At 60.2% G+C, this 21760-nt stretch overlaps 2 protein-coding genes across 3 annotated transcripts; both read left to right on the forward strand.

The window, feature by feature from the left end:
- The first annotated feature begins 640 nt into the window (after positions 1 to 640).
- On the forward strand, positions 641 to 11004 carry VPS16 (VPS16 core subunit of CORVET and HOPS complexes). Its single transcript, XM_054203584.1, has 24 exons — positions 641 to 774; positions 1080 to 1168; positions 1271 to 1368; positions 2149 to 2277; positions 2656 to 2800; positions 2867 to 2982; positions 3329 to 3451; positions 4316 to 4371; positions 4568 to 4657; positions 5281 to 5375; positions 6185 to 6261; positions 6503 to 6634; positions 6737 to 6864; positions 7286 to 7321; positions 7550 to 7658; positions 7730 to 7864; positions 7965 to 8073; positions 8341 to 8438; positions 8524 to 8628; positions 9148 to 9225; positions 9475 to 9644; positions 9775 to 9871; positions 10069 to 10172; positions 10493 to 11004. Exons 1-24 carry the CDS (start codon positions 722 to 724, stop codon positions 10635 to 10637), a joined length of 2517 nt encoding a protein of 838 aa, XP_054059559.1. The 5' UTR covers positions 641 to 721; the 3' UTR covers positions 10638 to 11004.
- Positions 11005 to 11340: 336 nt separating this feature from the next.
- On the forward strand, positions 11341 to 21685 carry IDH3B (isocitrate dehydrogenase (NAD(+)) 3 non-catalytic subunit beta). 2 transcript variants are annotated; one of them, XM_054201797.1, is made up of 12 exons: positions 11341 to 11430; positions 12096 to 12176; positions 14189 to 14287; positions 15100 to 15220; positions 15658 to 15718; positions 16206 to 16338; positions 16791 to 16924; positions 17886 to 17988; positions 18694 to 18840; positions 18962 to 19056; positions 19142 to 19202; positions 19625 to 21470. In XM_054201797.1, the coding sequence occupies exons 1-12, from the start codon at positions 11395 to 11397 to the stop codon at positions 19712 to 19714; spliced, it is 1161 nt and encodes a 386-aa protein (XP_054057772.1). In that variant the 5' UTR covers positions 11341 to 11394; the 3' UTR covers positions 19715 to 21470. The 2 variants fall into 2 exon arrangements, with proteins under 2 accessions (XP_054057772.1, XP_054057774.1); XM_054201799.1 differs by lacking the exon at positions 19625 to 21470 and adding an exon at positions 21524 to 21685 and having other exon boundaries at positions 11343 to 11430.
- The last annotated feature ends 75 nt before the right edge of the window (positions 21686 to 21760 follow it).

The raw sequence follows: 21760 nt of genomic DNA on the forward strand, positions 1-21760 counted from the left end.
CCTAGTTTTCTAGAAATAAATATAGCGTCCTGCGGGAGAGCCGCCTGGGCTGTGTGTGTACGCGGGTCCGCCTGTGTGTGTGCACGGGTGGCCGTGCCCCGCATGTCCGCACGCGTGCCCCTGCATGCCAGCCTGCCTGTGCCCGCCGGCCGGGCCCGCGCACGCCTGCCAGCCCCCCCACTCCACACCCCCTGCCCACCACAGGGCTGCGAATAACACGGGAGATTCCCCCCGCATCGGTGTGCCCGCTCTGCCTGCGGGAAGGGCTTGGGGCTGTTCCCGAGCTGTCCCAGGGGCATCCCCAGGGGAAACCTTGGGGGACAGGGGACATCTTGGGGGACAAGGGCATCCTGGGTGCCCAGGGCAGGAGGACACTTGTGCTGGGGATGAGGGGACCAGGGGCTCCCGGGGTGCTGAGGGGGGGTTAATCCAGGGATGGGGTCAGGGGATACCCCCGGGGACAGGGGTCTCCAGGGCCCAAAAGCGGGCGGGCGGCCATGCCCTCACTGAAGATGGCGGCGGCGCCGACGCGCCGTGCCCTCACTGAAGATGGCCGCGGTCCCCGGTTAACCCCTCCCTATCTTTCCCCTGCCCTCACGCAAGATGGCGGCGGCCGCGCCGGCGTCGCGGCGGGGCGGGGCGGGCGGAAGCGCAGGAGAGAAGCCCAGGTCAAGGCCGCTCCGCCGGCGGTACCCGGTCCGGCTCGTTCCATCCCGGCACCATGGACTGTTACACGGCCAACTGGAACCCGCTGGGCGAGGAGGCCTTCTACCGGTGAGGGGCGGCGGGGGACGGCCCGGTACAGAGGCTGGGCCCAGTACCGGCCAGAGGCAGCCCCTCCCCATCCCTGGGGCCGGCCAGAGGGTCCCGGGGGAGGTCGGGTGGGTACTGGGGCCGGCCATGGGGCTGCTCGGGGGTTCTCAGGGCTGGTCATGGGTCTTGGGGCTGGCTGGGGTGTCCCGGGGCTGGTCGGTGGGTCCCAGGGCGGCCGTGGGTCTTGGGGCTAGTGGGGGTCCCGGGGCTGGTCAGGGGGTGGGCACTGTCCTTAGGGCCCCCATCCATCTGTCCATCGCCCGCAGGAAGTTCGAGCTGTACACCATGGAGTGGAACCTGAAGGAGGACCTGCGGGACTGCCTGGTGGCTGCCGCCCCGTACGGGGGACCCATAGGTAGGGTCAGGCCCCGGCCCCCTGGGACCCTCCGCTGGGGCAGGGGCTGTCCTGGACCCCCAGCAGTGATGGCTCAGACGGACTGTCCCATCCCACCCACAGCTCTGCTGAAGAACAATGCCCGGAAGGAGAAATCCCCCAGTGCCCGCCCGCTGCTGGAGATCTACTCAGCCTCGGGGCTTCTCCTGGCCAGCATCCCGGTGAGCTGCTCTGGGGGCGGCCGCCCCCTCCTTTAAGCTGTGCCCCAGGTGCTCCATGGAGGTCTGTGATGTGCCAGGGAGCTTGGGACAGTCCTGGCTGCCCATCAGAGGATGCCTGAGGCTGTAGCTCTCTGTCCCTCACAGCGATAAGCCAGGCAGAGGGACTGCGGAAGGGATCACCAGTGGCACCGAAGGCCATACAGCTGGGTTATGGGCTGGGTATTGTAGGTTTATCACTGGGCTGCTAGGCTGGCAGTCACCTCTGCTGTGCCACTCGCTCGCATGCCCTTGGGCATCTCCTCTGGTCTCTCCACGGGGAAGCAAGATGCTGCTATGTGTCCTCAGCACCCCAAGCTCTCGAGGGTGATGGCTCCGTGCAGCTTCCACAGCCTCCTGAAAGCTTTGGAGAAGCTGCTCGGAAGTGGTGATGTGTGCAAGGGGGGACAGGGAGAGCTGTAGGTAGAGGAAGGCTGCCCAGCCCTGGGAGAAGGGGCTGGGGTGGGGACAGGAGCCGCAGCGTTGGCACCGCAGGAGCATCCTCCTTTTCCTGCTGTTTGGGGCTGGGGTGGACACAGGGCAGTGAGGACATGGAGGGACAAGGAAACCTGCCACAACCACAGGGCCCTACAAAGCCAGGGCAGCCAGGGGCATCAGAGCTGCAGATGCCCAACCATGGCTGTTGGCTTCATGTGTGTCTCCTGGAGGGATGTCTCTGGGACTGGGCTGGCCATCTAGGAGGTGAGCAGCCCCATGGCATGCTCATGTGTCTCCTGCCCGCAGTGGAAGAGTGGCCAGTTGGTGCAGCTGGGCTGGACGGCCAGCGAGGACCTGCTGTGCATCCAGGAGGATGGCACCGTTCTCATCTACAACCTCTTCTGCGAGTTCAAGCGCCACTTCAGCATGGGCAATGTGAGTGGGGCAGGATGGGGACCTCAAGAGATGCCCAGGGCTGGGTTTGTGTGATGGAGAATCAAGTGCTGCAAGACCCCCCTGAGCGATCCCCCAGCCCCATGGGGCGCAGTGGGGAGTCTGGGTCTCTGCCAGCCTCCCTGTAGGGCTGCCTGCCTTTGGGAATGAGCTGGCAATTGTCCCCATGGCCCCTGGGGCCGGAATGATCCTCTGCTTTGCTGCAGGAGTGAGTCCTGTCTGGGCTGGGACACTTACCAGCAGTGCAGCACAGGGGTGGGCTCGCTCCTCCCTCGGGTAGTTTTGTTCCCAGAGCAGCGGCAGCATGGTGACGAGCCCCGGCTGCCCTGGCCTGGCCCCAGCTCTCTCTCCGTGGCACAGGAGGTGCTGCAGAACCACGTGCTGGAGGCGAAGGTCTTCCACACGGAGTACGGCACCGGCGTGGCCATCCTCACTGGGGCGCACCGCTTCTCCCTGACCACCAACATCGACGACCTGAAGCTGCGCAGGATGCCCGAGGTTCCCGGTGCGTCCCCTCCCCGCTGCCCCCTGCTCCGGCTGGGTGCAGGGGTCTGACGCTGGTGCCTGGCAGGTCTTCAGAAGCCTCCTTCCTGCTGGGCTGTGCTGTCCCAGGACAGAGTCACCATTGTCCTGCTGGCAGTCGGACAGGACCTCTACCTCCTGGACAACACCTCCTGCTCTGTGGTGGTGAGTGAGCTGTGGTGGCCGGTCACAGGGAGCAGGGTGGTCTGCAGTCCCCCACACTCACTGGCAGGTCCTTCCCCTGTCCCCTGTTGTCCCATGGGATGCTTTCCAGCCCCCAGCACTTGCTGGCAGGTCCTTCCTTCTACTGTCCCATGGGAAGGTGTGTACAGCAGGGACATCTGGCCCCATCCTGTCCAGGGGCAAAGGGGTGAGGATTGAGTGGGCATAGGGTGGGAAGGGACACCTGCTCTGACTAGTCCTTAGGCAGCATTGGCATCGGTGTGTGGCACGTCTCCTGCGTCCCAGAGTGTGCCCCCCAGGTGCGACCCTCACCCTTTCCCTGTCCCAGACGCCCCCTGGCATGAGCCCCTCTGCTGGTGCCTATCTGCAAATGGCCGTGTCCTTCAACTACCGCTGCCTGGCGCTCTTCACCGACACCGGCTACATCTGGATGGGGCTGGCCACGCTGAAGGTGAGCGTCTCCCTTCTCCTCATTGCAGGGCATTAGGGTGACAGCCCACCCCTCCTCTCCCTGGCTGGCAGATGGACCCAGCAGGGTGGAGTGTCCAAGCAGGTTCCCTTGGGGTCCCTGTGGACTCAGGGCTGCAGGTTGGCCTCACTGCCCCCACAGGTGCCTGCACTTCGGAGATCCACTCTCTTTTTTTCTTTGCCTGATTTTCTACCTTACTCCACACTTTTTTCTATTTCTGGACCCACCTCTTTGCTGGCCTTGCACCTCCCTTTCTCTGCCCAAACTCCCCTCAGATGAACAGCCCACTGCTATCTACCTTTTCCCTATTGGTCACAGTTCTGTTACTTCCATACCCAAACTTGCTGGTCCTCATACTGTTTCCCGGGCAATCTCAGCCTTATCATCACTGCTGTGGTCACTTCGGCGTCGGGGGCTTGCTTGCGAGTCATGATTCCGCCCTGTATATTCCCCCACGTTGTGGTGTTGTGCTGGTGAGGTGCTGGTTGCCTTCCATGTCCTCTGACACTCCTTTTACCTTCGTTCGCTTACTTGCTCTACGTGCAGGCAGTGTGTGTGCTGCAGCAATGGAGGAATGTTTCTCACACTCTGTTTAAGCGCTCACGCAGCATCCTAACCCTTCGGCTGCATCAGACGCAGCTCTGGCTGCCTCCAGAGCTGGACACTGGGCCAGGTGTTCCCATGGGACCTGCTCACGGAATGGCACCCACGCTTCCGGGGCCTGGCACAGCCTGGGCTGTGCTGCTCATCCCCCAGCAGCTCCCTTCAGCTCTTGGCCCCAGTGCACACAAAATGCCACCTGTCCCTGCACCGCTGTCCCCCTGACCCATCTCTCTCTTGCCGCAGGAGAAGCTCTGCGAGTTCAACAGCAGCATCCGATCCCCACCCAAGCAGATGGTTTGGTGAGTGGTCTCCAGGCCCGCTCTGCCCCGGGCTGTGCCCACCCGTGCTCTTCCAGTACCCCAAGCATTTGTCAGAGTCTGCTCGGCTCTGTGGCCTCCCTTCTGCCTCTCTGGGACAAGAGGGACCCTCTCGTGTCCCCGCTCCAGATGTGGGGGGCTGCAGCAGGGCTGGGGTTAAGCTGGGGCTCCCCAACAGGTGCATGCGTCCCCGGAGCCGGCAGCGTGCCGTGGTGGTGGCCTGGGACCGGCAGCTGATGGTGGCAGGGAACTCCACGGAGTGCATCCAGTATCCTTTGGGGAAGAGGGACCGGTGGTGTTTCCAAAGGTCAGCCCAAACGGACAGCATCCATGGTCCCTCCTTGGGCCACTGCCATCTGTCACAGGCACTGGTGTCCCTGGAGCCCCCCTTGGCGTCAGCAGCCCTCAGGACAGTCAGAGGAGGTTGATCTTTTTCCTCTCCCCTGCATTTCTGCCACAATCTCCCCTGCCCCGCCCCAGCCACTCCATTCCTGTACAGCAGCAAAAACCCCTACTGTCTCCCGCCACTGGCCCTTGCCCTCCTTGTCCGAGCCTTGCCGCTGAGGGGACTCCACTCCCGCTCGGCTCCGAGAGCAGAACTGGTGCTGGGAGCCACCAAAGCTCCTGCAGCAGGGAAGAGCCAAGGTCCCTGCCAAGGTCTGCTCTGGTCCTAATTCCCCATGGGCGAGGGCTCCTGTGGGTGGGGGAATTCCTGCCCCCCCAAGTGCTGATCCCATGCCCTCCTGCCTCTCTGTGGAAAGGGTGGTCATGAGCCAGGGGGGACAGGGGTTCCAGGGGGGCAGTCCATGGCATCGGTGAGGCTGGCCCTCAGCAGGGATGGGCTGCACCCAGAGCTGCTTTCTTCCCGTGAGCCCTTAGCGGGGAGTGCAGGTTTGTCCTGGATGAAGACTCCTACCTGGTCCCTGAGCTGGACGGGGTCCGGATCTTGTCTCGCACCTCCCACGAGTTCCTGCATGAGATCCCAGGTGAGATGGCGCCAGGTGTCGACGCTGAGTGGGACCTCCTGCACACAGGCAGGCAGGTCTCTCTGACACTGCTCAGTGCCCATGACTGTGCCAGCTTTGTGGCGGAGGGGGGGGGTCCGGCCTGCCCAGCCCTTTCTGGAGGCTCAGGAGGGCGTGAGAGCCCCACAGCAGAGTAGAGCTGTGCCCTGACCCCGCCGTCTAGTGCCGGGCTCAATCCAGTCCCTTGCCTTGCCCTGGGCTCCCTCCTTCCCCAGCACCGTGCCAGTTTTGGTCACCTCCTTTGCCAGCTCTGCCGAGCCCCTGTGTCCTTGAGCAGAGCCCTGTAGGCTGCCACCTCCCCCTCCTGCTGCCAGAGCCCCTGTGCTTTGAACAGAAGCCTGGCACAGCTCAGCACGCCTGTTCCTCACCTCCTGTGCTGCTGCCACCCTCATGTTTCCAGAGCGGAGGTCCCGGGAGCTGCTGTGGCTCTGTGTGGGGGAATAGCTCCTTGGGACCTGCGTGTCCTGGCAGCTGCCCCCGTCTCTGTCTCTTGGACTGTTGGCTTGGCATTTACTGGGGGCTGCGTTCGCAAGGGCTGGAAGAGCAGCCTCAAGCTGTCCATTGACACAGCTCTGCCCAGCTCCTTGGGCCGGTGGTGGCCGTGCTCCCGCCCTGCTGAAGGACAGTGCCAGCATGGTGGCACTCCACGGTGTCCTCCTGGTGTCCCAGAGCGGCAGGCAGGGATGGTGGGGCAGCAGGGTGCAGTGGGTGAGGTGACGTGCCTGGGCTGGGGCAGCCTCTCACGTGTTTTTTTTTCCCTGTCTTTGCAGAGGCCAGCCAGGAGATCTTCAAGATCGCCTCCATGGCCCCGGGGGCACTCCTGCTGGAGGCACAGAAGGAGTACGAGGTATGGCCTGCTGCCCCGCTCCTGCCTACCCCTGAGGAGGTTGGGGTGGCTCCGATGCAAACCGTTGTCAGCATTATCCCGTGGTGATGGGAAGGGGGAGATCCCAGAGATCCCTGATGGGGCTGATGTGCCAGGGCAAGGGCTCCCTTCGCCCTCAGTCCCAGGGGTGCTGGGGCTTTCAGGGCCCACCCTGTCTGGTGAGCACCCTGCCACTCTCCCCATGGGCCGTGCTCTGCTGCAGAAGGAGAGCCAGAAGGCAGATGAGTACTTGCGGGAGATCAAGGACCAGAAGCTGCTCCCGGAGGCGGTGAGCCAGTGCATCGAGGCGGCTGGCTACGAGCACGAGCCGGACACCCAGAAGTCACTGCTGAGGGTGAGTGAGGCGAAGGGAGGCTGCAGCTGAAGACAACTTCCCGCCGGCCGGTGGTTGTGCCGTGGCCGGCACAGCCCCAGCACCGCCTGACTCTTCCTGCAGGCAGCCTCCTTCGGGAAGTGCTTCATCGACAAGTTCCCCCCGGAGAGCTTCGTGCGCATGTGCCAGGACCTGCGGGTGCTCAACGCCATCCGGGACTACCAGATCGGCATCCCCCTCACCTTCACCCAGTATCCTCCATGGGATGGGCACACGAATGGTGACCCTGGGGTGGGTGCAGGATCTGGCCCGGGCAGGATCAGTGCTGTTTTGGGGCTTTGGGCCCTGCTGGGGCAACCACCTTGTAGGTGGAGCAAGATGGGGTGGAGAAAGGTGCGGAGACGCTCAGCTGCCAGCCCTGCAGGATATGGGCACCAGCTGTGTTCTGGGCCCCATGGCAGGAGTCTGTAGCTGGGACTTCTATGCTCATCACACCCCACAGAGCTGGCCTGGGGTGCTTGCAGATCTGAACTGGCCCTACAGCCACATGTGCCAGGGCTGGCCTGGGGGTGCCAACAGGGGTGCTGCCACAAAGCGGGCAGGCACCCAGCACACGTTGCCTGTGCTCCATGGGGTTTTGCAGTTCAAGATGTCCCTTGACTTTCCCTGCAGATATAAGCGGCTCACCATTGAGGTCCTACTGGACAGGTAAGGGTCCCCAAGAGCTGGGCAGGATAGCCCTGGCCCTGTCCCCAGGCAGCCTGGGCCAAGGCAGTGTCCAGGCACAGTGAAGTCCCCATCCCCATGGTCCCCATCCCCCTGGCCAGGGGCAGAGCAGGCTCCAAGCTCTCGGGGCCCCCTGCGAGGCTGGCTGAGCTGCTCAACTCCTCAGAAATGTGTGGGGCCGTGCTGCTGACCCCCGGTGTGTCACACCAGGCTGGTCCTGCGGCGGCTCTACCCCTTGGCCATCAGGATCTGCGAGTACCTGCGCCTCTCGGAGATCCAGGGCGTCAGCCGCATCCTGGCCCACTGGGCCTGCTACAAGGTAAGGATGCATCCTGGAAGGCTCTGCCTGTCTGTGGCCATGCAGAGACCTCTCTGGTCATGCCCTTCCAGGTGCAGCAGAAGGACAAGTCCGATGAGGAGGTGGCCCACGCCATCAACCAGAAGCTGGGCGACACGCCGGGCATCTCCTACTCTGAGATTGCCGCCCGGGCTTATGACTGCGGCAGGACAGAGCTGGCCATCAAGGTCTTTTGGCTAGCGCTGTGGCGTGTCCAGCTGGGTGGTGGGATGGCTGGAGGGGTCACACGCGGTGGCCACGTGCTGATGACCCCTTTGCTGCCTGCAGCTGCTGGAGTATGAGCCACGCTCCGGGGAGCAGGTCCCGCTGCTGCTGAAGATGAAGCGGAGCAAGCTGGCCCTCAGCAAAGCCATCGAGAGTGGGGACACTGATCTGGGTAAGGGTCAGGGCTGAGAGGAAGAGGGGCTCAGCAGAGGAGGGGAGAGACATGGGATCTTGAGGAGCCTGTTCATGGCTTTGTGCCTTATGGGATGAGGGTGGTAGGAGCTGCTTGAGTCCTATGGGACAGTGCTCACCCTCAGCATGGGTCTCTGCTCTGTGCCTGGATGTCCCCTCACTCCCCTCCTGGTGCTGCTCCATGGGGCCAGCCATGCTGGGGCAGGGTCCCCATCCCCTCCATCCTGAACCCAGTTTTCTGCTCCAGTCTATACCGTCGTGCTCCACCTGAAGAATGAGCTGAATCGTGGCACCTTCTTCATGACGCTGCAGAACCAGCCGGTGGCTCTGAGCCTGTACCGCCAGGTAGGGGCTGCCACTGCACGCGTGGCCCCTGGGAGCCACCGTGGTGTCTGCCCTCATGTTCCCTAACCACCCCATCGCTCCCCAGTTCTGCAAGCACCAGGAGCGGGAGACGCTGAAGGACCTGTATAACCAGGACGACAATCACCAGGAACTTGGCAACTTCCACGTTCACTCCAGCTACTCGGAGAAGGTCTGATAGTGGCAGGAGGAGCGGGGAGGAAGGGCTGGCAGGCTCTGGGCTGGCTCGTCTTCACCCAGGGAGCTGCATGGCCAGGGAGAGGGAGTGTGCTGGGGAAGGGGCACGGGGACATTTCATGCCTGGTGGCTGCCTCTGCCCCATGCAGTTCAGTGGCACCCGCTGGGTGTTTGCAGCCGGCGGAGGTTTCACCCTCCCCACGCTCAAAGTGGGCTCCTCGCCTCGTAGCCCAGGGCCATCATCTCCTGGAGGCTCTGTGCTAGCAGACACCCAGCCCAACCTGCATGTACGGGGGAGGTCAGGATCCCACCCAGAGCAAGGCAGGGCCCAGCCCTCTACCCATCTCTGGAGATCAAAGCTAAGCATTGCAGAAGTCAGAGCTCCACCTTGGCCGTGTCTTGGCACTGGGCACCCCTCCTGACCTACCTGTGGGGCTCAGAGGGTGCTGCCCCATCCCTGCAGCACGACATCTGTGCTGGCAGGGGGTGAAGTGGCTGTGCTCTCTGTCCCCAGCGCATCGAGGGCCGAGTAGGAGCTCTGCAGAATGCCCTGGACGAGTACTACAAAGCCAAGAATGAGTTTGCTGCCAAGGTCAGTGCAGGCACGGAGGTGACGTGTGGTCCTCCCTACTCTCCTGAGGCTGGGCAGGAGCAGAGCAGGGCATCACTGGTGGGCATGGGGCTTTCGCTGGGCCACCTCTGCTTGACTGCAGGTCCCCCTGCTCTGCTCCACAGCTGAGGCTGGGTGGGCTGCTGCCATCACTTGCTGGGGCAGGGACCTTCTGGGCCCCAGGGGCAGAGCTGGGACAGGGACCCTTTAGGCTGTCACTTTGCTCTGCAGGCCACAGAGGATCAGATCAAGCTCCTGCGGCTCCAGCGACACCTCCAGGAAGACTTTGACAAGCCTTATCTCGACCTCTCACTGCACGATACTGTCTCCAACCTCATCCTGGACGGCCACCACAAGCGAGCTGAGCAGCTCTACCGGGACTTCAAGATCCCTGATAAGAGGTCGGTCCAAGGCAGGGCTCCTCTGTGCAGCGCCGGGGGCTTGCCCCAGGCAGGAGCCATGCTGTGGGGCTGGGGTTGGGGGGCTGCAGGGCCCTGGCAGCTAGAGGAGCCGGCTTGACCTGCATCCCAGGTACTGGTGGCTGAAGATCAGTGCCCTGGCCAACCGCGGCGACTGGGAGGAGATGGAGAAGTTCTCCAAGAGCAAGAAATCGCCTATCGGGTACCTGGTAAGAGCTTTCCCTGCTGGAGGGGGGCCAGCCCTGCCCCGTGGGTGGCTGTGGGCCTTGGCCACGCCATGTGGCAGCAGGAGGGCACTGCGTGGAGCAGCCTGGGCAGGCTGACATGGGGCAAAGGCTGAAGCTGGGGGCCAGGGGAGCCCAGCCGCCAGCCCCCCACCCTTCCACCCTCATCCTTTTCTCTCCAGCCTTTTGTGGAGATCTCGGTGAAGCACCACAACCGCTACGAGGCCAAGAAGTATGCGCCCCGAGTGACCCCTGAGCAGCGTGTCAAGGCCTTCGTCCTGGTGGGGTGCGTCAGCTCAGCCCCAGCCTGGGGGCAGGTGGGGGAGCGTGGGGGCAGCTCAGGGTGTCCGGGGCAGGGTTGTTCCCAGGAGCAGCTAAGTCCTTGTGCAGCATGGCTGGGGGCTTGGGGGCCTCAGGGAGAGACAGGGGTGTATGAGACCCCCCAGGAGCATGTGGGCAGCACTCGGGGGCACCCTGGGCCTTGCCCTCTGCAGGGGGCTGCATGGGGTGCCTGCCCTTGCTGGGGCTGGTGCCTCCAGGACGTGGGGGAACGGCGGCTGGGGCTGCTGTCCCCACACCGCCCCCAGCTCCCTCGCTCTGCTGCAGGGACCTGGACCAGGCGGCCGATGCTGCCATCGAGCACAAGAACGAGACAGAGATGAACTTTGTGCTGTCCAAGTGCACGGCCAGCACCGACACAGCCGTGGTGGAGAAGCTGAACCGGGCCCGAGCCCAGCTCCTGAAGAAGTGAGCCCCAACCGAGGGGGGCCCTGCCATGGCCCCCTGCCCACTCCCAGGGGGGCTCCAGGCCCCCCATCCTGCCACTGGGAGCACTCCGGTCTTCTCAGCCTCGTCGCCCCCCAGCCCAGGCTGCTGCTCCCCCTACCCCCGACCTTGCTGGGAGGCTGCCTGTGACTGGGGACGAGGGCAGAGTAGCAGATGGGTGTCTGTGTCCTGCGCCAGGGCTGTGGTCACCCTGGCAGTGTCCACCTTGCAGCCACCACCAGGCCCAGGTCTTCCTCACCGGCTGCCCGGGGGGTAAGGGGAGGTAAGGGGGGGCCCCAACCCTCTTGCCTTATAGCCCCCTCCCTTCTTGCTCAATAAAGAGTAGAGCTCGCTGTCCTGCCTCCTGGTGAGAAATGCTCAGTGTCCCCGTTGTCCCCCCACAGCCTGGGAGGGGGGTGGGGGGGCTCCCAGGGGACAGGGGCCCCGGGGCAGGGTGGCATGGGGGGGCCTGTAGGGCGTGCATGGGGGGCACTGGGGTGCGGGGAGGGGTGCCAGGGGCCTGAAGGGTTGGAAGGGGGGGGAATCCCTGGGTGTCCCCAGGGGTGCCCTGAGGGGAAGGGAAGGGTCTCGGGCGTCTCCGTGATCCTCCGGCGGGTCCTTGGCGGCAGCTGTGTCCTCCCTGCCCCGCTCGCCCGCCCGCCCGCTCGCCCCCGCCCCTTCCGCCCCTTCCGCCTCACGTTCCCACGCCGTGCCGCAGCCGCGGTGCATTGTGGGGCGGCGAGATGGCGGCGCTCAGCGCGGGGCGGGCGGCTGCCAGGGTGAGGGCCGGGGGGGGTCAGACCGGGGATGGGGCGGGGTGTAGGTCTGGGATGGGGGAGAATCGGGGATGGGGGGCGTCAGGTCTGAGTCAGACTGGATAAGGGGGTTATCTATCCTGGGGGGCGGTTGTCGGTGTGGATCGGGGCGGGGGTCAGGCTGGGCTGGGGGTGAGGGTTTGGTGTGGATCGGGGTGGTGGTGGGGGGGTCGATGTGGGATGGAGCTAGGGTCTGGGCTCGGGGGGTGAGGGGTCCGTTTGGATCGGGTGGGGTCGGTCCGGGCTGTGGGGGACAGACTGGATGAGGGGGTCTGGGTCGGGGGAGGGGTCAGTTTAGGCTGGGGGGGGTGGTGTCAGTCCGGAACAGACCCTAGGGTCCAGCGGTGAGGGGTCAGTCTGGGCTTGGGGGCTCAGTCTGGGACAGGGTGTAGGGTATGGGCTGAGGGTGTGTGTTTGTGCTGGGGGTTGTGTAGCCAGGTTGGGCCGTGGGGATTAGTTCAGCCTGGGAGGAATGGGGGGGTTGGGGGGTGGGCTAAGCCCAGACCCAGGCGCTCAGGCTGGACTGGGGGTGTTGGAGAAGAGTTTGGGTTTGGGGGGTGGGGGGCACATCTAAGCTGGGGCTCCCTGTGGGCTCCCTGCATCTCACCTTCCCGCTTCCTCCGCCCCAGGGTCTCCTGCGTGCCCAGAGCCTCGGGACCTGGAGAGGCCTGCATGCCTCCACCGGCCTCCAGCAGATCCCGCGGGCCAAGGTGAGAATGGGGGTCCTGGAGCCCCCAGGCCCACACTGAGTGCGGGCAGCCCCCAGCACTCACAGCAGGGCGCAGAGGTGCCTTGGGGAGCGGGGGAATGGGAGAGGGCGAGGGGCGGGCAGCGGCGGTTCCTGGGCGCTGGAAACATTCTCACTATTTTTAGGCTGGGGCTGCGGGTGCTCGTGGCCTGCGGGGCTGGGCACGTGAGGGGCCCAGAGCGGGGGCTCCTGAGGGGGACTTTTATGTAGCCAGAGGAAGCAGAAAGCTGTCGCAGGATCCTGTCACCACCTAGGAGGTGTAGGACGGTTCCTGCGAGTTGCATTGAGCTTGCGTTGTTGAGGAAAGGGTTTCTGTTTCCCCGCACCCTGTGGGTGTGCTTGGAAAGCACCATGCCACCCCTGCCCTCCCTGCCACCGGCTCCAAGGCAGTGTTCACTTGGCGGAAGCAGCGTTTCTCACTCTTGGAACAGCATGGTCTCGGTGCTTGCTCCTTCATTCTCCAGAGGTTCCTCTCCGGCCCTTTGGCGCCCAGCTCAGCCTTGCATGGGTGCAGGGGGCTGCTGGCAGGGTTGCAATGGCGAGTGTTTTTCTGCTACGTGCAGCTAAAACCATTAATCAGAGCGCAGCATTGATGGCGGCAGTGAAAATTGTTTTGATTCAGTCCTTGTCGTTTAATCATAAACTTACTGTACTTACCTGTAGCAGTTAATGGCAAAAAATACATGAAATAAAGTATGGTGATGATTAGAGATTGAATAAGGTAAGAGTGAGTCATAGCTTAGCACATACAAGCGTTATTTAGACTCAGGTCAGGAAATAAGAGTTGCGATAGAGGGATGAGTTGTTTTCTGTGGGAAGAAGAAACAACCCAAGTACCAGGTAGTGAATTAACATTATGTTTGTCACCTTCAGAGTGACAGGATGTCCAGTTCCCATTTATAAGTGAAGACGACTTACGTTATTGTTTAAGATACTAAAGGGAAGGGCTCGGCACTGAGACTGTTCTTTGACCTTGAGCTTGGCCCCATGCCACGGTTCCCTCTGCAGATGCTTTACTGCTTCTTGAAATTTAGTTGCTGAATGGTAGGCGAGGTTTTCTGCCCTGGAACTTGATTCTAAAAATCAAAAGTCTTTCATCTCATCTTTCTTTTCACACTCATTCTTTTATTTTACATTTATATGATTACCATTTGCTTCTGCTTCATGCACTGATGCATGTGCATTTCTTGAGTCATGTTGACATTGCTACTTGTTTACTCCTCTTGTTGTCTAATTAAATTGTTGGATGAAATTCTTGTCTCTAACTGCAACTGTCTAGTCCGTGAGGCTGGTTCTGTGAAATCCCACGTCTGGAGATCAGCTCTGTACAGGAAATTACTGGCTAAAGAAGGTGGGGATTAGTAAAAGGATTATGTAAAAGCAGGAGGCAGCTACGGTGGGGGAGCAGGCAGCATTGATTTGGAGGTGGATCACATGTGGAACATCTCGAGAATTATCTTTGAGGCTGATTTTGTGTTCAGGACCCAAAAAAAATCATACTCAACAAAAGTCTGTGAGACAATGTGAATACAGCAGGAAGAGGAGACTCACATGGGAATCTTAGGAGATCCCGAGCACATGAAGTAGGAAGGAGAGAAACCTTATAATGCAAGATTGTGCTGTTACTTCCTAGTAAGAAGGATTTCTGCTGTACAGAGGGAGAGATCATACCTGGAAATGCTGTATGAGACGCTGTATGAGGAAAAGGTCTTTAGCTTGCCAGTGGATTACAGGGTATCGGGTGTCTCTGCTGTGCAGGGTGATCGTAACATCACAGGAGCAGGAGCTCTTCAAGTTAAAGTTCACTGTTAGTACTGCGGTAAATTTTTGTTACTAAAAAACATGCTGTGGGTATGGATATTCTCCATATTGTGAGTAACTTCCACTAGTTTGCAGCTTGCAAGATAGGGGTCCCAATTGGATTCGGCTCTGGGATGCAGCAGAGGGTCTGACTCTTCTTTGCTTTCTGTGCAGTCAGAAAATGCGAAGTCTGAGAGCACGTTCCAGGTCACCATGCTGCCCGGAGATGGGGTGGGCCCAGAGCTCATGCACGCCGTCAAGGAGGTGTTCAAGGTAACAGCTTCTGCCCCTTGGTGGGATGGGGTGGACGGAGAAGGGAGGAACAGCAGTTGCAGAATTGCTTAAAGATGCTCCTGATCCAGAGACCCTCCAGGACTGACCCTGGTCAGTTTCCTCTGGTGCGGAAGAGAACTGGTTGTGAAAACCCTGGGATCTCACCTTTTCCATAAATAGGTTCACCTTGAGCGTCAGTCTTGCAAACTGTCATGGTTTAACCCCAGCCAGCAGCTCGTTCCCCCCACAGCAGGATTGGGAGAGAATCAGAAGACTAAAAGTGAGAAATCTCGTGGTTTGAGATAAAGACAGTTTAATAAATAAAGTCGCGCAGGGAAGCAAAGCAATGCAAGGAATTCATTCACTACTTCCCACGGGCAGGCAGGTGTTTGGCCATCTCCAGGAAAGCAGGGCTCCATCATGCATAATGGTTACTTGGGAAGACAAATGCCATCACTCCAGACATCCCCCCCTTCCTTCTTCCCCCGGCTTTATATGCTGAGCATATCGTATCGCGTGGAATATCCCTTTGGCCAGTTGGGGTCAGCTGTCCTGGCTGTGTCTCTTCCCAATTTCTTGTGCGCCCCCAGCCTGCCCACTGGCGGGGCCATACGAGGAGCAGAAAAGGCCTTGACTCTGTGTAAGCACTGCTCAGCAGCGATGAAAACACTGTATTATCAACAGTGTTTGAGGCTCCATGCCCCAGCTCTTTGAGCCCCCCGTCAGCGGCCCTCTGTAATGTGTAGCGTAACTTCCCTGCCGAGTCTCTGATCTGACGGGGGGGTGGCTCCGTCTCTGCATCTGTCTGGCAGGCTGCCAGCGTGCCGGTGGTCTTCGATGAGCATCACCTGAGTGAGGTGCAGAACATGGCGTCGGAAGAGAAACTGGATCAGGTGGTTGACTCCATGAAGGAAAGCAAAGTGGCCCTTATAGGTAAGGACTTGCGCTAGCGGTCTGTCCGGTGAGGAGGGGCTCTCGGCTCTGCCTGCAGGAAATACTGCCTTATCTCAGATGCCATTAAGTGCTTTTAGAGGGCAGGAATTTCTGTGGTTAGATCCTGGAGAAGGAAATGTGCTGTCTTTAAGCTTAGAAGCAAATTACCGTGCTCGGTTTACTGAGCTTATCAAAGGGGAGGTTCTGTCCAGCTTCTGCTTTTGAAATGAGATTTCCTAGTATGGCCCAGAGAAGCAAAGGGCCTCGTCAGGGGCCTATATAGCGAAGATCAGTCTCCACAATTGGCTGAGGTTCTCTTGAAGCACCCTCTGCTCCAACCCTGGCTGCCCTGTCGCCTGGGTTCAGGCAATGTCCTTAGTGGCTGTCAGTGTGCTCCGTGCTCTGTGTTCTTACTCCTGCTCTGTGTTGTCCCACAGGCAAGATCCACACCCCCATGGAGTACAAGGGAGAGCTGGCTTCTTACGACATGAGGCTCAGGTAAGCCCGGTCCCCTGACTGACACGTCAGTTGCTGGGAAAACAGTATTGCGCTTGGTCGTGTTGTTCTGCCCCTGAACTGGGTGCCAAAGGAAGTGAGTACAGGTCAGATGGGAAATTAATACGTTATCAGGAAGCAGAAGATCCTGAGGGACCAGGAGCTGTCTCTGTTGAATGTGATCCTGCTGCCTGCTTCCTTGGGGGTCCTGGAGAGGAGACAGTGGGTGGCTGGAAAATGGACAGTGGTGGCCTGCCTGACAGAGGGTTGTCAAAGCCATGCTGTGACGAGGTGTGGCTTGCTCATGATCTGTGAGAGGAAAGGTAGATGGATGGAGAGAGACAGAGACAGAGCTATGGGAAGGCATCTTGGGAGGTGGGGAGCTGTTCGCACCATCACCAGCTGCTACCCCTAGGACTTGCAGGGAACAGTCACTGCCCCAGCAATAGCTCATGATGAAATGCTGACTCTGCTGCTGCTTCTTTTGCAGGCGCAAATTAGACTTGTTTGCAAATGTTGTCCATGTGAAGAGCTTACCAGGCTATAAAACACGCCACAACAACTTGGACCTCGTGATCATTCGTGAGCAGACGGAGGGGGAGTACAGCTCTCTGGAACATGAGGTACAAGAGCCCCCCTCCAGCACGCAGGAGCTCTGCTTGGGGTTATTGCTGGCCCTGTTGAAGGACAGGGAAACCTGCCCCGGGATGTGTGGCTTTCCTTGGTACTGGGGACACGTTCCTGCTTTCCATACCAGAGCTGTTCAGCATGACTGAGGAGCTGGCTGGAGCAGCAGGGATGTACCAAGTGACAGTGGTGGAATTAGAAGAGGATTTAGGGATGTGAATACGCACAGACCCAACAAGGATGGTGATGGGCTGCAGGGGGGATAATGCCAAAGAAGGGGGCAGGGGTATTAAGGAATCTCTTGATGAGGGGTGATCCACTGTCAGTCAAAGACACCTCCTCTCTGTCTTGAGGTGCCGGGACTGTCAGCGTGGTGTGTGTTGGTGAGGAAGGGTGCAGGGTGCTGTGCTGCATGGCAATGGCTGCTGACGCTCTCTTTCCTGTCCAGAGTGCAAAGGGAGTCATCGAGTGCCTGAAGATCATCACCCGGGCTAAGTCGCAGCGCATTGCCAAGTTCGCATTTGACTACGCCACCAAAAAAGGGCGCTCTAAGGTCACAGCTGTGCACAAAGCCAACATCATGTGAGTGCCACAGGAGCAGGTTTGGAGCCCCATCTAATTGTCAGACACACGACTGCTGTCACGTCTGGGACCTTGTTACACTCAGCTTTTGATCCCGATCAGAGCAGTGCCAGTCTGGTTCCAGAGAGGCTGGGCTTTCCCCGGGAATAGTGGGTTTTTTCCTCTCTGTATGGTCTTGTCTCCAGCATGAGGCCTGACAGCTGCATCTTGGAGGCTGTCAGCTGAGAAGGGGAGAAGCTCTGGCACTGAAAGCTGATCCCTCATTGCTCCCGCTGGGCCCCGATTTCACCACCTGTGGCTGTGCAGTGCTGTGGGGTGCTCTAGGGTTGCCTGCCTTCCCCTGCCCTGCTGCAGTGGGACACCAGTTGCTATTGGATTCCCTGCTGCTGTCGTGGTTTCACTGCGTCACGGTTTAACCCCAGACGGCAACTAGGATCACGCCGCCATTCACTCACTCCCCGCCCGCAGTGTGGCAGGGAGAAGAGGGAGAAAAAAGAGAAAAAAACCTCATGGGTTGAGATAAAGACAGTTTAGTAGCACAGTAAAGGAAGAGAAAATAATAATAATAACGGTAAAAGAATATAAAAAAAAAAGTGATGCAATACAATTGCTCTCACCTCCCGCTGATTGATTGCCCAGCCTGTCCCGAGCAGCGATCGTGGATTCCTGGCCCCCTGGCCAACTGCCATTTATATACTGTGCATGACGTGTATAGTATGGAATATCCCTTTGGCCAGCTTGTCCTGTCTAATACTCCATCTCAGCTTCTCCGGGAAGCTGCAAAAGTCCTTGACTTAATGTAAACATTACTTAGCAACAGCTAAACCAATCTGTGGTATCAACATTTTTCTCATAATAAATCCAAAACACAGCAGCTGCTAGGAAGAAAATTAACTCTGTCCCAGCTGAAACTGAGACATGCTGCTGTCCTGCAAACCCTTTGATGTATTTCTTGTCTCAGGAAATTGGGCGATGGGCTGTTCCTGCAGTGCTGTGAAGAAGTGGCAGAACTCTACCCCAAGATCAAATTTGACACCATGATCATTGACAACTGCTGCATGCAGGTGAGGATCCTGCTTCCCTGCCCCAGAGCCGCTCTGCACCGCCTGCTGCTGCTGAGCCGAGCCATGAAGATACGAAACCTGAAAAGCTGCTGCCACTGACAGCTTGGCAGGTCCAGGTGCCCGCCCTGGTCCCAAGGTTTGCTCCTTGCACAAGACAGGAGACTTCTGCCTGCTCTGCTCCAGCTGAGGGCAAGAGCTGCGGGTGGCAGGGGTATTTAGAAGCATAGAATCACAGAATTATTTGGGTTGGAAAAGACCTTTTAAGATAAGTGAGTCCAACCATTATTAACCTAACACTGCTAAGTCCACAACTAACCATGTCCCTAAGTGCCACATCCACACGTCTTAAATACCTCCAGGGATGGTGACTTGACCGCTTCCCTGGGCAGCCTGTTCCAAGGCTTGACAACCCTTTCAGTGATGAAATTTTTCCTAATATCCAGTCTAAACCTACCCTGGCACAATGATGTCTCATCTGGGTTTGCAAAACTCTGCCAGGTGATGTAGGTCTGTGGCTCCCAGGTGGTTTCAGCAGGGCTCTGTGTGCTCCCAGCTGTCACTTGAGCACAGTTTGGGGATGTTGTCAAATGCAGCGGGTTCTGCTGCTCCACCAGATTGGTGTAGCCCTGTCCTGAGGGCTGTGGAGCAGGCTGCAGCCCATGTTGGGTGCACAGGGCCTCACATCTTCCTCTTCCCTCCTCGCAGCTGGTGCAGAACCCCTACCAGTTTGATGTCCTGGTCATGCCAAACCTCTACGGGAACATCATCGATAACCTGGCAGCTGGCTTGGTGGGCGGTGCCGGTGTGGTTCCAGGGGAGAGCTACAGCGCCGAGTATGCCGTGTTTGAGATGGTGAGGAGTCTCAGCTCCCCGGAGGCTGCTGTGCTATACCAGCACCTCTGGTTATCGAGGAGGGTGGCTGCTGGGGACGGGTGTGGAAGATGGTCCATCACCATGGCTTCTCCTCCTGCAGGGCGCCCGCCACCCCTTCGCCCAGGCCGTGGGCAGGAACATCGCCAATCCCACTGCCATGCTGCTCTCCGCTGCCAACATGCTGCGGCATCTCAAGTAGGTGCCTTTCACGTGGGGGTGTGGTGGAGGGGCAGCGGGGGCTGATGGAGGGACTGACCCGCTGCTCCTTTCCTCTCTCCAGCTTGGAATTTCACTCCAATTTGATCGCGGATGCGGTGAAGAAGGTGATCAAAGTCGGAAAAGTGAGTGTTGGGCAGCCGGCCTTGCCTGCGTGTTTGTAGCTGTGTGAGTGTCCATGGTAGCGAGCTCCTCTGTGTTCTCCATGACAGACCAGGGCGTCTCCCACCTCCTCTCCCACCTCCTTGCCTCTTTCCAGCTCCGAATCCTGTGTGCGTGCAGCTGTGGCTGTAGTTGGCTGCAGTTGGACCCTCTGCGCTTGTCTCGGGGATTGCTCCTGCTGCCCGTAGCGGTGCTTGCTGATTAGGGAAGGTCTGGCAAGGCTGGGGGACATCAGATGGCCACTTTGTCACGTGTTGCCCCTCAGGGGTCTCTGGCAGGGTGCATAGAGGGAAGCTGCTCTCCTCTCCCTTCTGGCACTTGTTTCACTCAGTTCACGATCACGTTTCTCCCTTGTTTCTCCCCTTCCCCTGTGTTGGATTTTTAGGTTCGGACACGGGACTTGGGCGGTTACTCCACCACTTCTGACTTCGTGAAGTCTGTGATTGACAACCTGCACCCCCACTATGGTGCCTAGGAACCCCACTCGCCCCGGGGAGTCGGGGACTTCATTGCACCCTGCAGCAGCTTCCCATAGCTTACAGCCCAGCAGCGCGTCCTTCCCCCTTCCCCGCCTGGCGCAGCTCGCCCTGGCCGAGGTTCCCTGGTGCCCCGGGGGCAGAGGAGGAGGAGGGCGGCTCTCCTCCTGCCCAGCCCAGAGCCTAGTAACCAACCCCAGTCACCCCAGCGGGGATTGCTGGAGGGACCGAGGGCAGCGCTCCCTTCGGAGTGAGGATCCCTGGGGGTCTCTCCAGTTCACGTAGGCAGCGTCTCCACTGTGCCTTCCGTGCGATGAGGGCAGTGCGGCTCTCGGGGCCTGCTGGGGCGAATTGGGGGTGAGCGGGCAGCATCCCAACCTCGGCAGGCAGCTCTTGGGGACAGCGGGACCACGGTTACTGTAGGAGCCTTCTGCCCCCGGAGACTTTAGCAATAAATGGGACCACAGGGCTGATGCCCCGCATCCAGAATGCACAAGGGCAAGCTGCTCACGCAGAGCGAGGTTCCCTGTGCTGGCATAATCTTGGCTGTGAGGTTTTGTCACCTCCTGGAAACTGGTGCAGGGTGTGAGGTGGTGATGGGGGGCGGAGCTGCTCTCTTTGCCCCCACTTCATGCGTTTGTGGCTGGTTTCTGAAAGCTGAGAACCTGCCTGGGGCTCTGAGCTGGGCCACCCCCGGGTAGGGCAGCGCCTGCGTGGGCAACAAATGCTTGCCCCGCAGCAGGCAGAGCCCAGGACCTTCCAAACTGCTGCGCTCCTCCATGGCAGCTCTTTGCCCAGCAGTATGAGCCTCTGGAGCCCACGTGGCTCCCCGGGGTGGTGGCTGGGGACCAGCAGCGATGCCAAAGCGTTTGGTGGGACCATGGAAGCTCTGCCCTGGCAGGCAGCTGCTGTGGCCAGGGCAAGGTACTGTGTGTGTGAGAGCGCGACTGGGACATACATGTATTTAATGCTGCGCTTTGTATTCATGTTTGCAAATAAAGGGTCCAACATTTCCCTCCACACCTCCCCGGTCCAGGTGCTGTTCCCCACCTGGCTCTGCCCCTGCCCTGCACTGCACCGGTAAGGCTCAGAGTTGGCCCAAGCCCCTGGGGGTGGTGGGGCAGCTTGTGGGGTCAGGGCAATTGGCCAGGGCTAGAAGCCCAGCTGGCAGCGAGCACAGGGCCATGGCCGGGCCCTGCCTGCAGCAGTGGGAGCAGGGCTGCGTCCAGGGGAACGCCTGGGGCTCAGCACTGGTCCTGCACCACCACTGCCAGCCCCTCACTGTCCCCTCCAGCCTGCTGGGGTCGGTGAGCCCAGGGAGGGGCTGCCATGAAATCCTCTGCTGCTCCAATTCCTGCCTCTCCCACCCCTTCAAAACCTGCAGGGAAGCAGGCACTGGCAGAGGGGCTGGCAGCCACTTCCTGGGCTGTCACTGACTATCTCCTGTGGTGGGGGCTCGCTGGGACACCCCTGGAGGGACCAAAGTAGCTGAGAAGGTCTGTGCTGGAACCAGAGGCAAGAGGCCCAGCACGTGCTTGTGCCCACACGCACAGACAGGGTGCACCAGAGCTCGGGGGGGGGACAACGTCCCTCTCAGCTGGCACGGGGCAGGGTGCACCTTGTCAGGCTGTCCCCAGCGTGCCTCCTCCCTGAGGCACAAGGACACCTTAGGTAGTGTCCCAGCAGGGGCTGCAAAGAGCCTCGGGGGGCCTGGTCCTGCAGCGACAGCACCCAGCACATGCCCAGGGGGTCCCCGCAGTGCTGTGGGGGCCCCCTCCCTCCTGGCTAACGCTCCCCTCTCCTTGCAGGTGCGCACAGCGGACATGGGGGGCTACGCCACGTCCCTGGATTTCACCCAAGCCGTGATAGCTGCCCTGGATGTCTAGGGCCGCTCGCCTCGTCCTCCCTGCTCCCACCCTGCCCGCCCGGTAATTTATTGCTTCCCTCTAATAAAAGTGGCCTCTGCAGCATGACGGGGGTCTGCAGGCATGCTCCAACACACGCGGCGCCATCACTTCCCCCCAGGGAAGGTGGAGTCCCCGTGC

This window comes from Rissa tridactyla, chromosome 5, assembly GCF_028500815.1.
Source record: "Rissa tridactyla isolate bRisTri1 chromosome 5, bRisTri1.patW.cur.20221130, whole genome shotgun sequence".
In the NCBI taxonomy this organism is placed as follows: Eukaryota; Metazoa; Chordata; class Aves; order Charadriiformes; family Laridae; genus Rissa; species Rissa tridactyla.

Coding starts and splice junctions, on each gene's coding strand:
- VPS16 (XM_054203584.1), top strand. CDS start 722: ATGGACTGTTACACGGCCAACTGGAACCCGCTGGGCGAGGAGGCCTTC. Junction 4,372..4,567: donor CCACCCAAGCAGATGGTTTG/GTGAGTGGTCTC, acceptor GCTCCCCAACAG/GTGCATGCGTCCCCGGAGCC. Junction 5,376..6,184: donor GTTCCTGCATGAGATCCCAG/GTGAGATGGCGC, acceptor CTGTCTTTGCAG/AGGCCAGCCAGGAGATCTTC.
- IDH3B (XM_054201797.1), top strand. CDS start 11,395: ATGGCGGCGCTCAGCGCGGGGCGGGCGGCTGCCAGG. Junction 14,288..15,099: donor CCGTCAAGGAGGTGTTCAAG/GTAACAGCTTCT, acceptor TCTGTCTGGCAG/GCTGCCAGCGTGCCGGTGGT. Junction 17,989..18,693: donor TTGACAACTGCTGCATGCAG/GTGAGGATCCTG, acceptor CCCTCCTCGCAG/CTGGTGCAGAACCCCTACCA.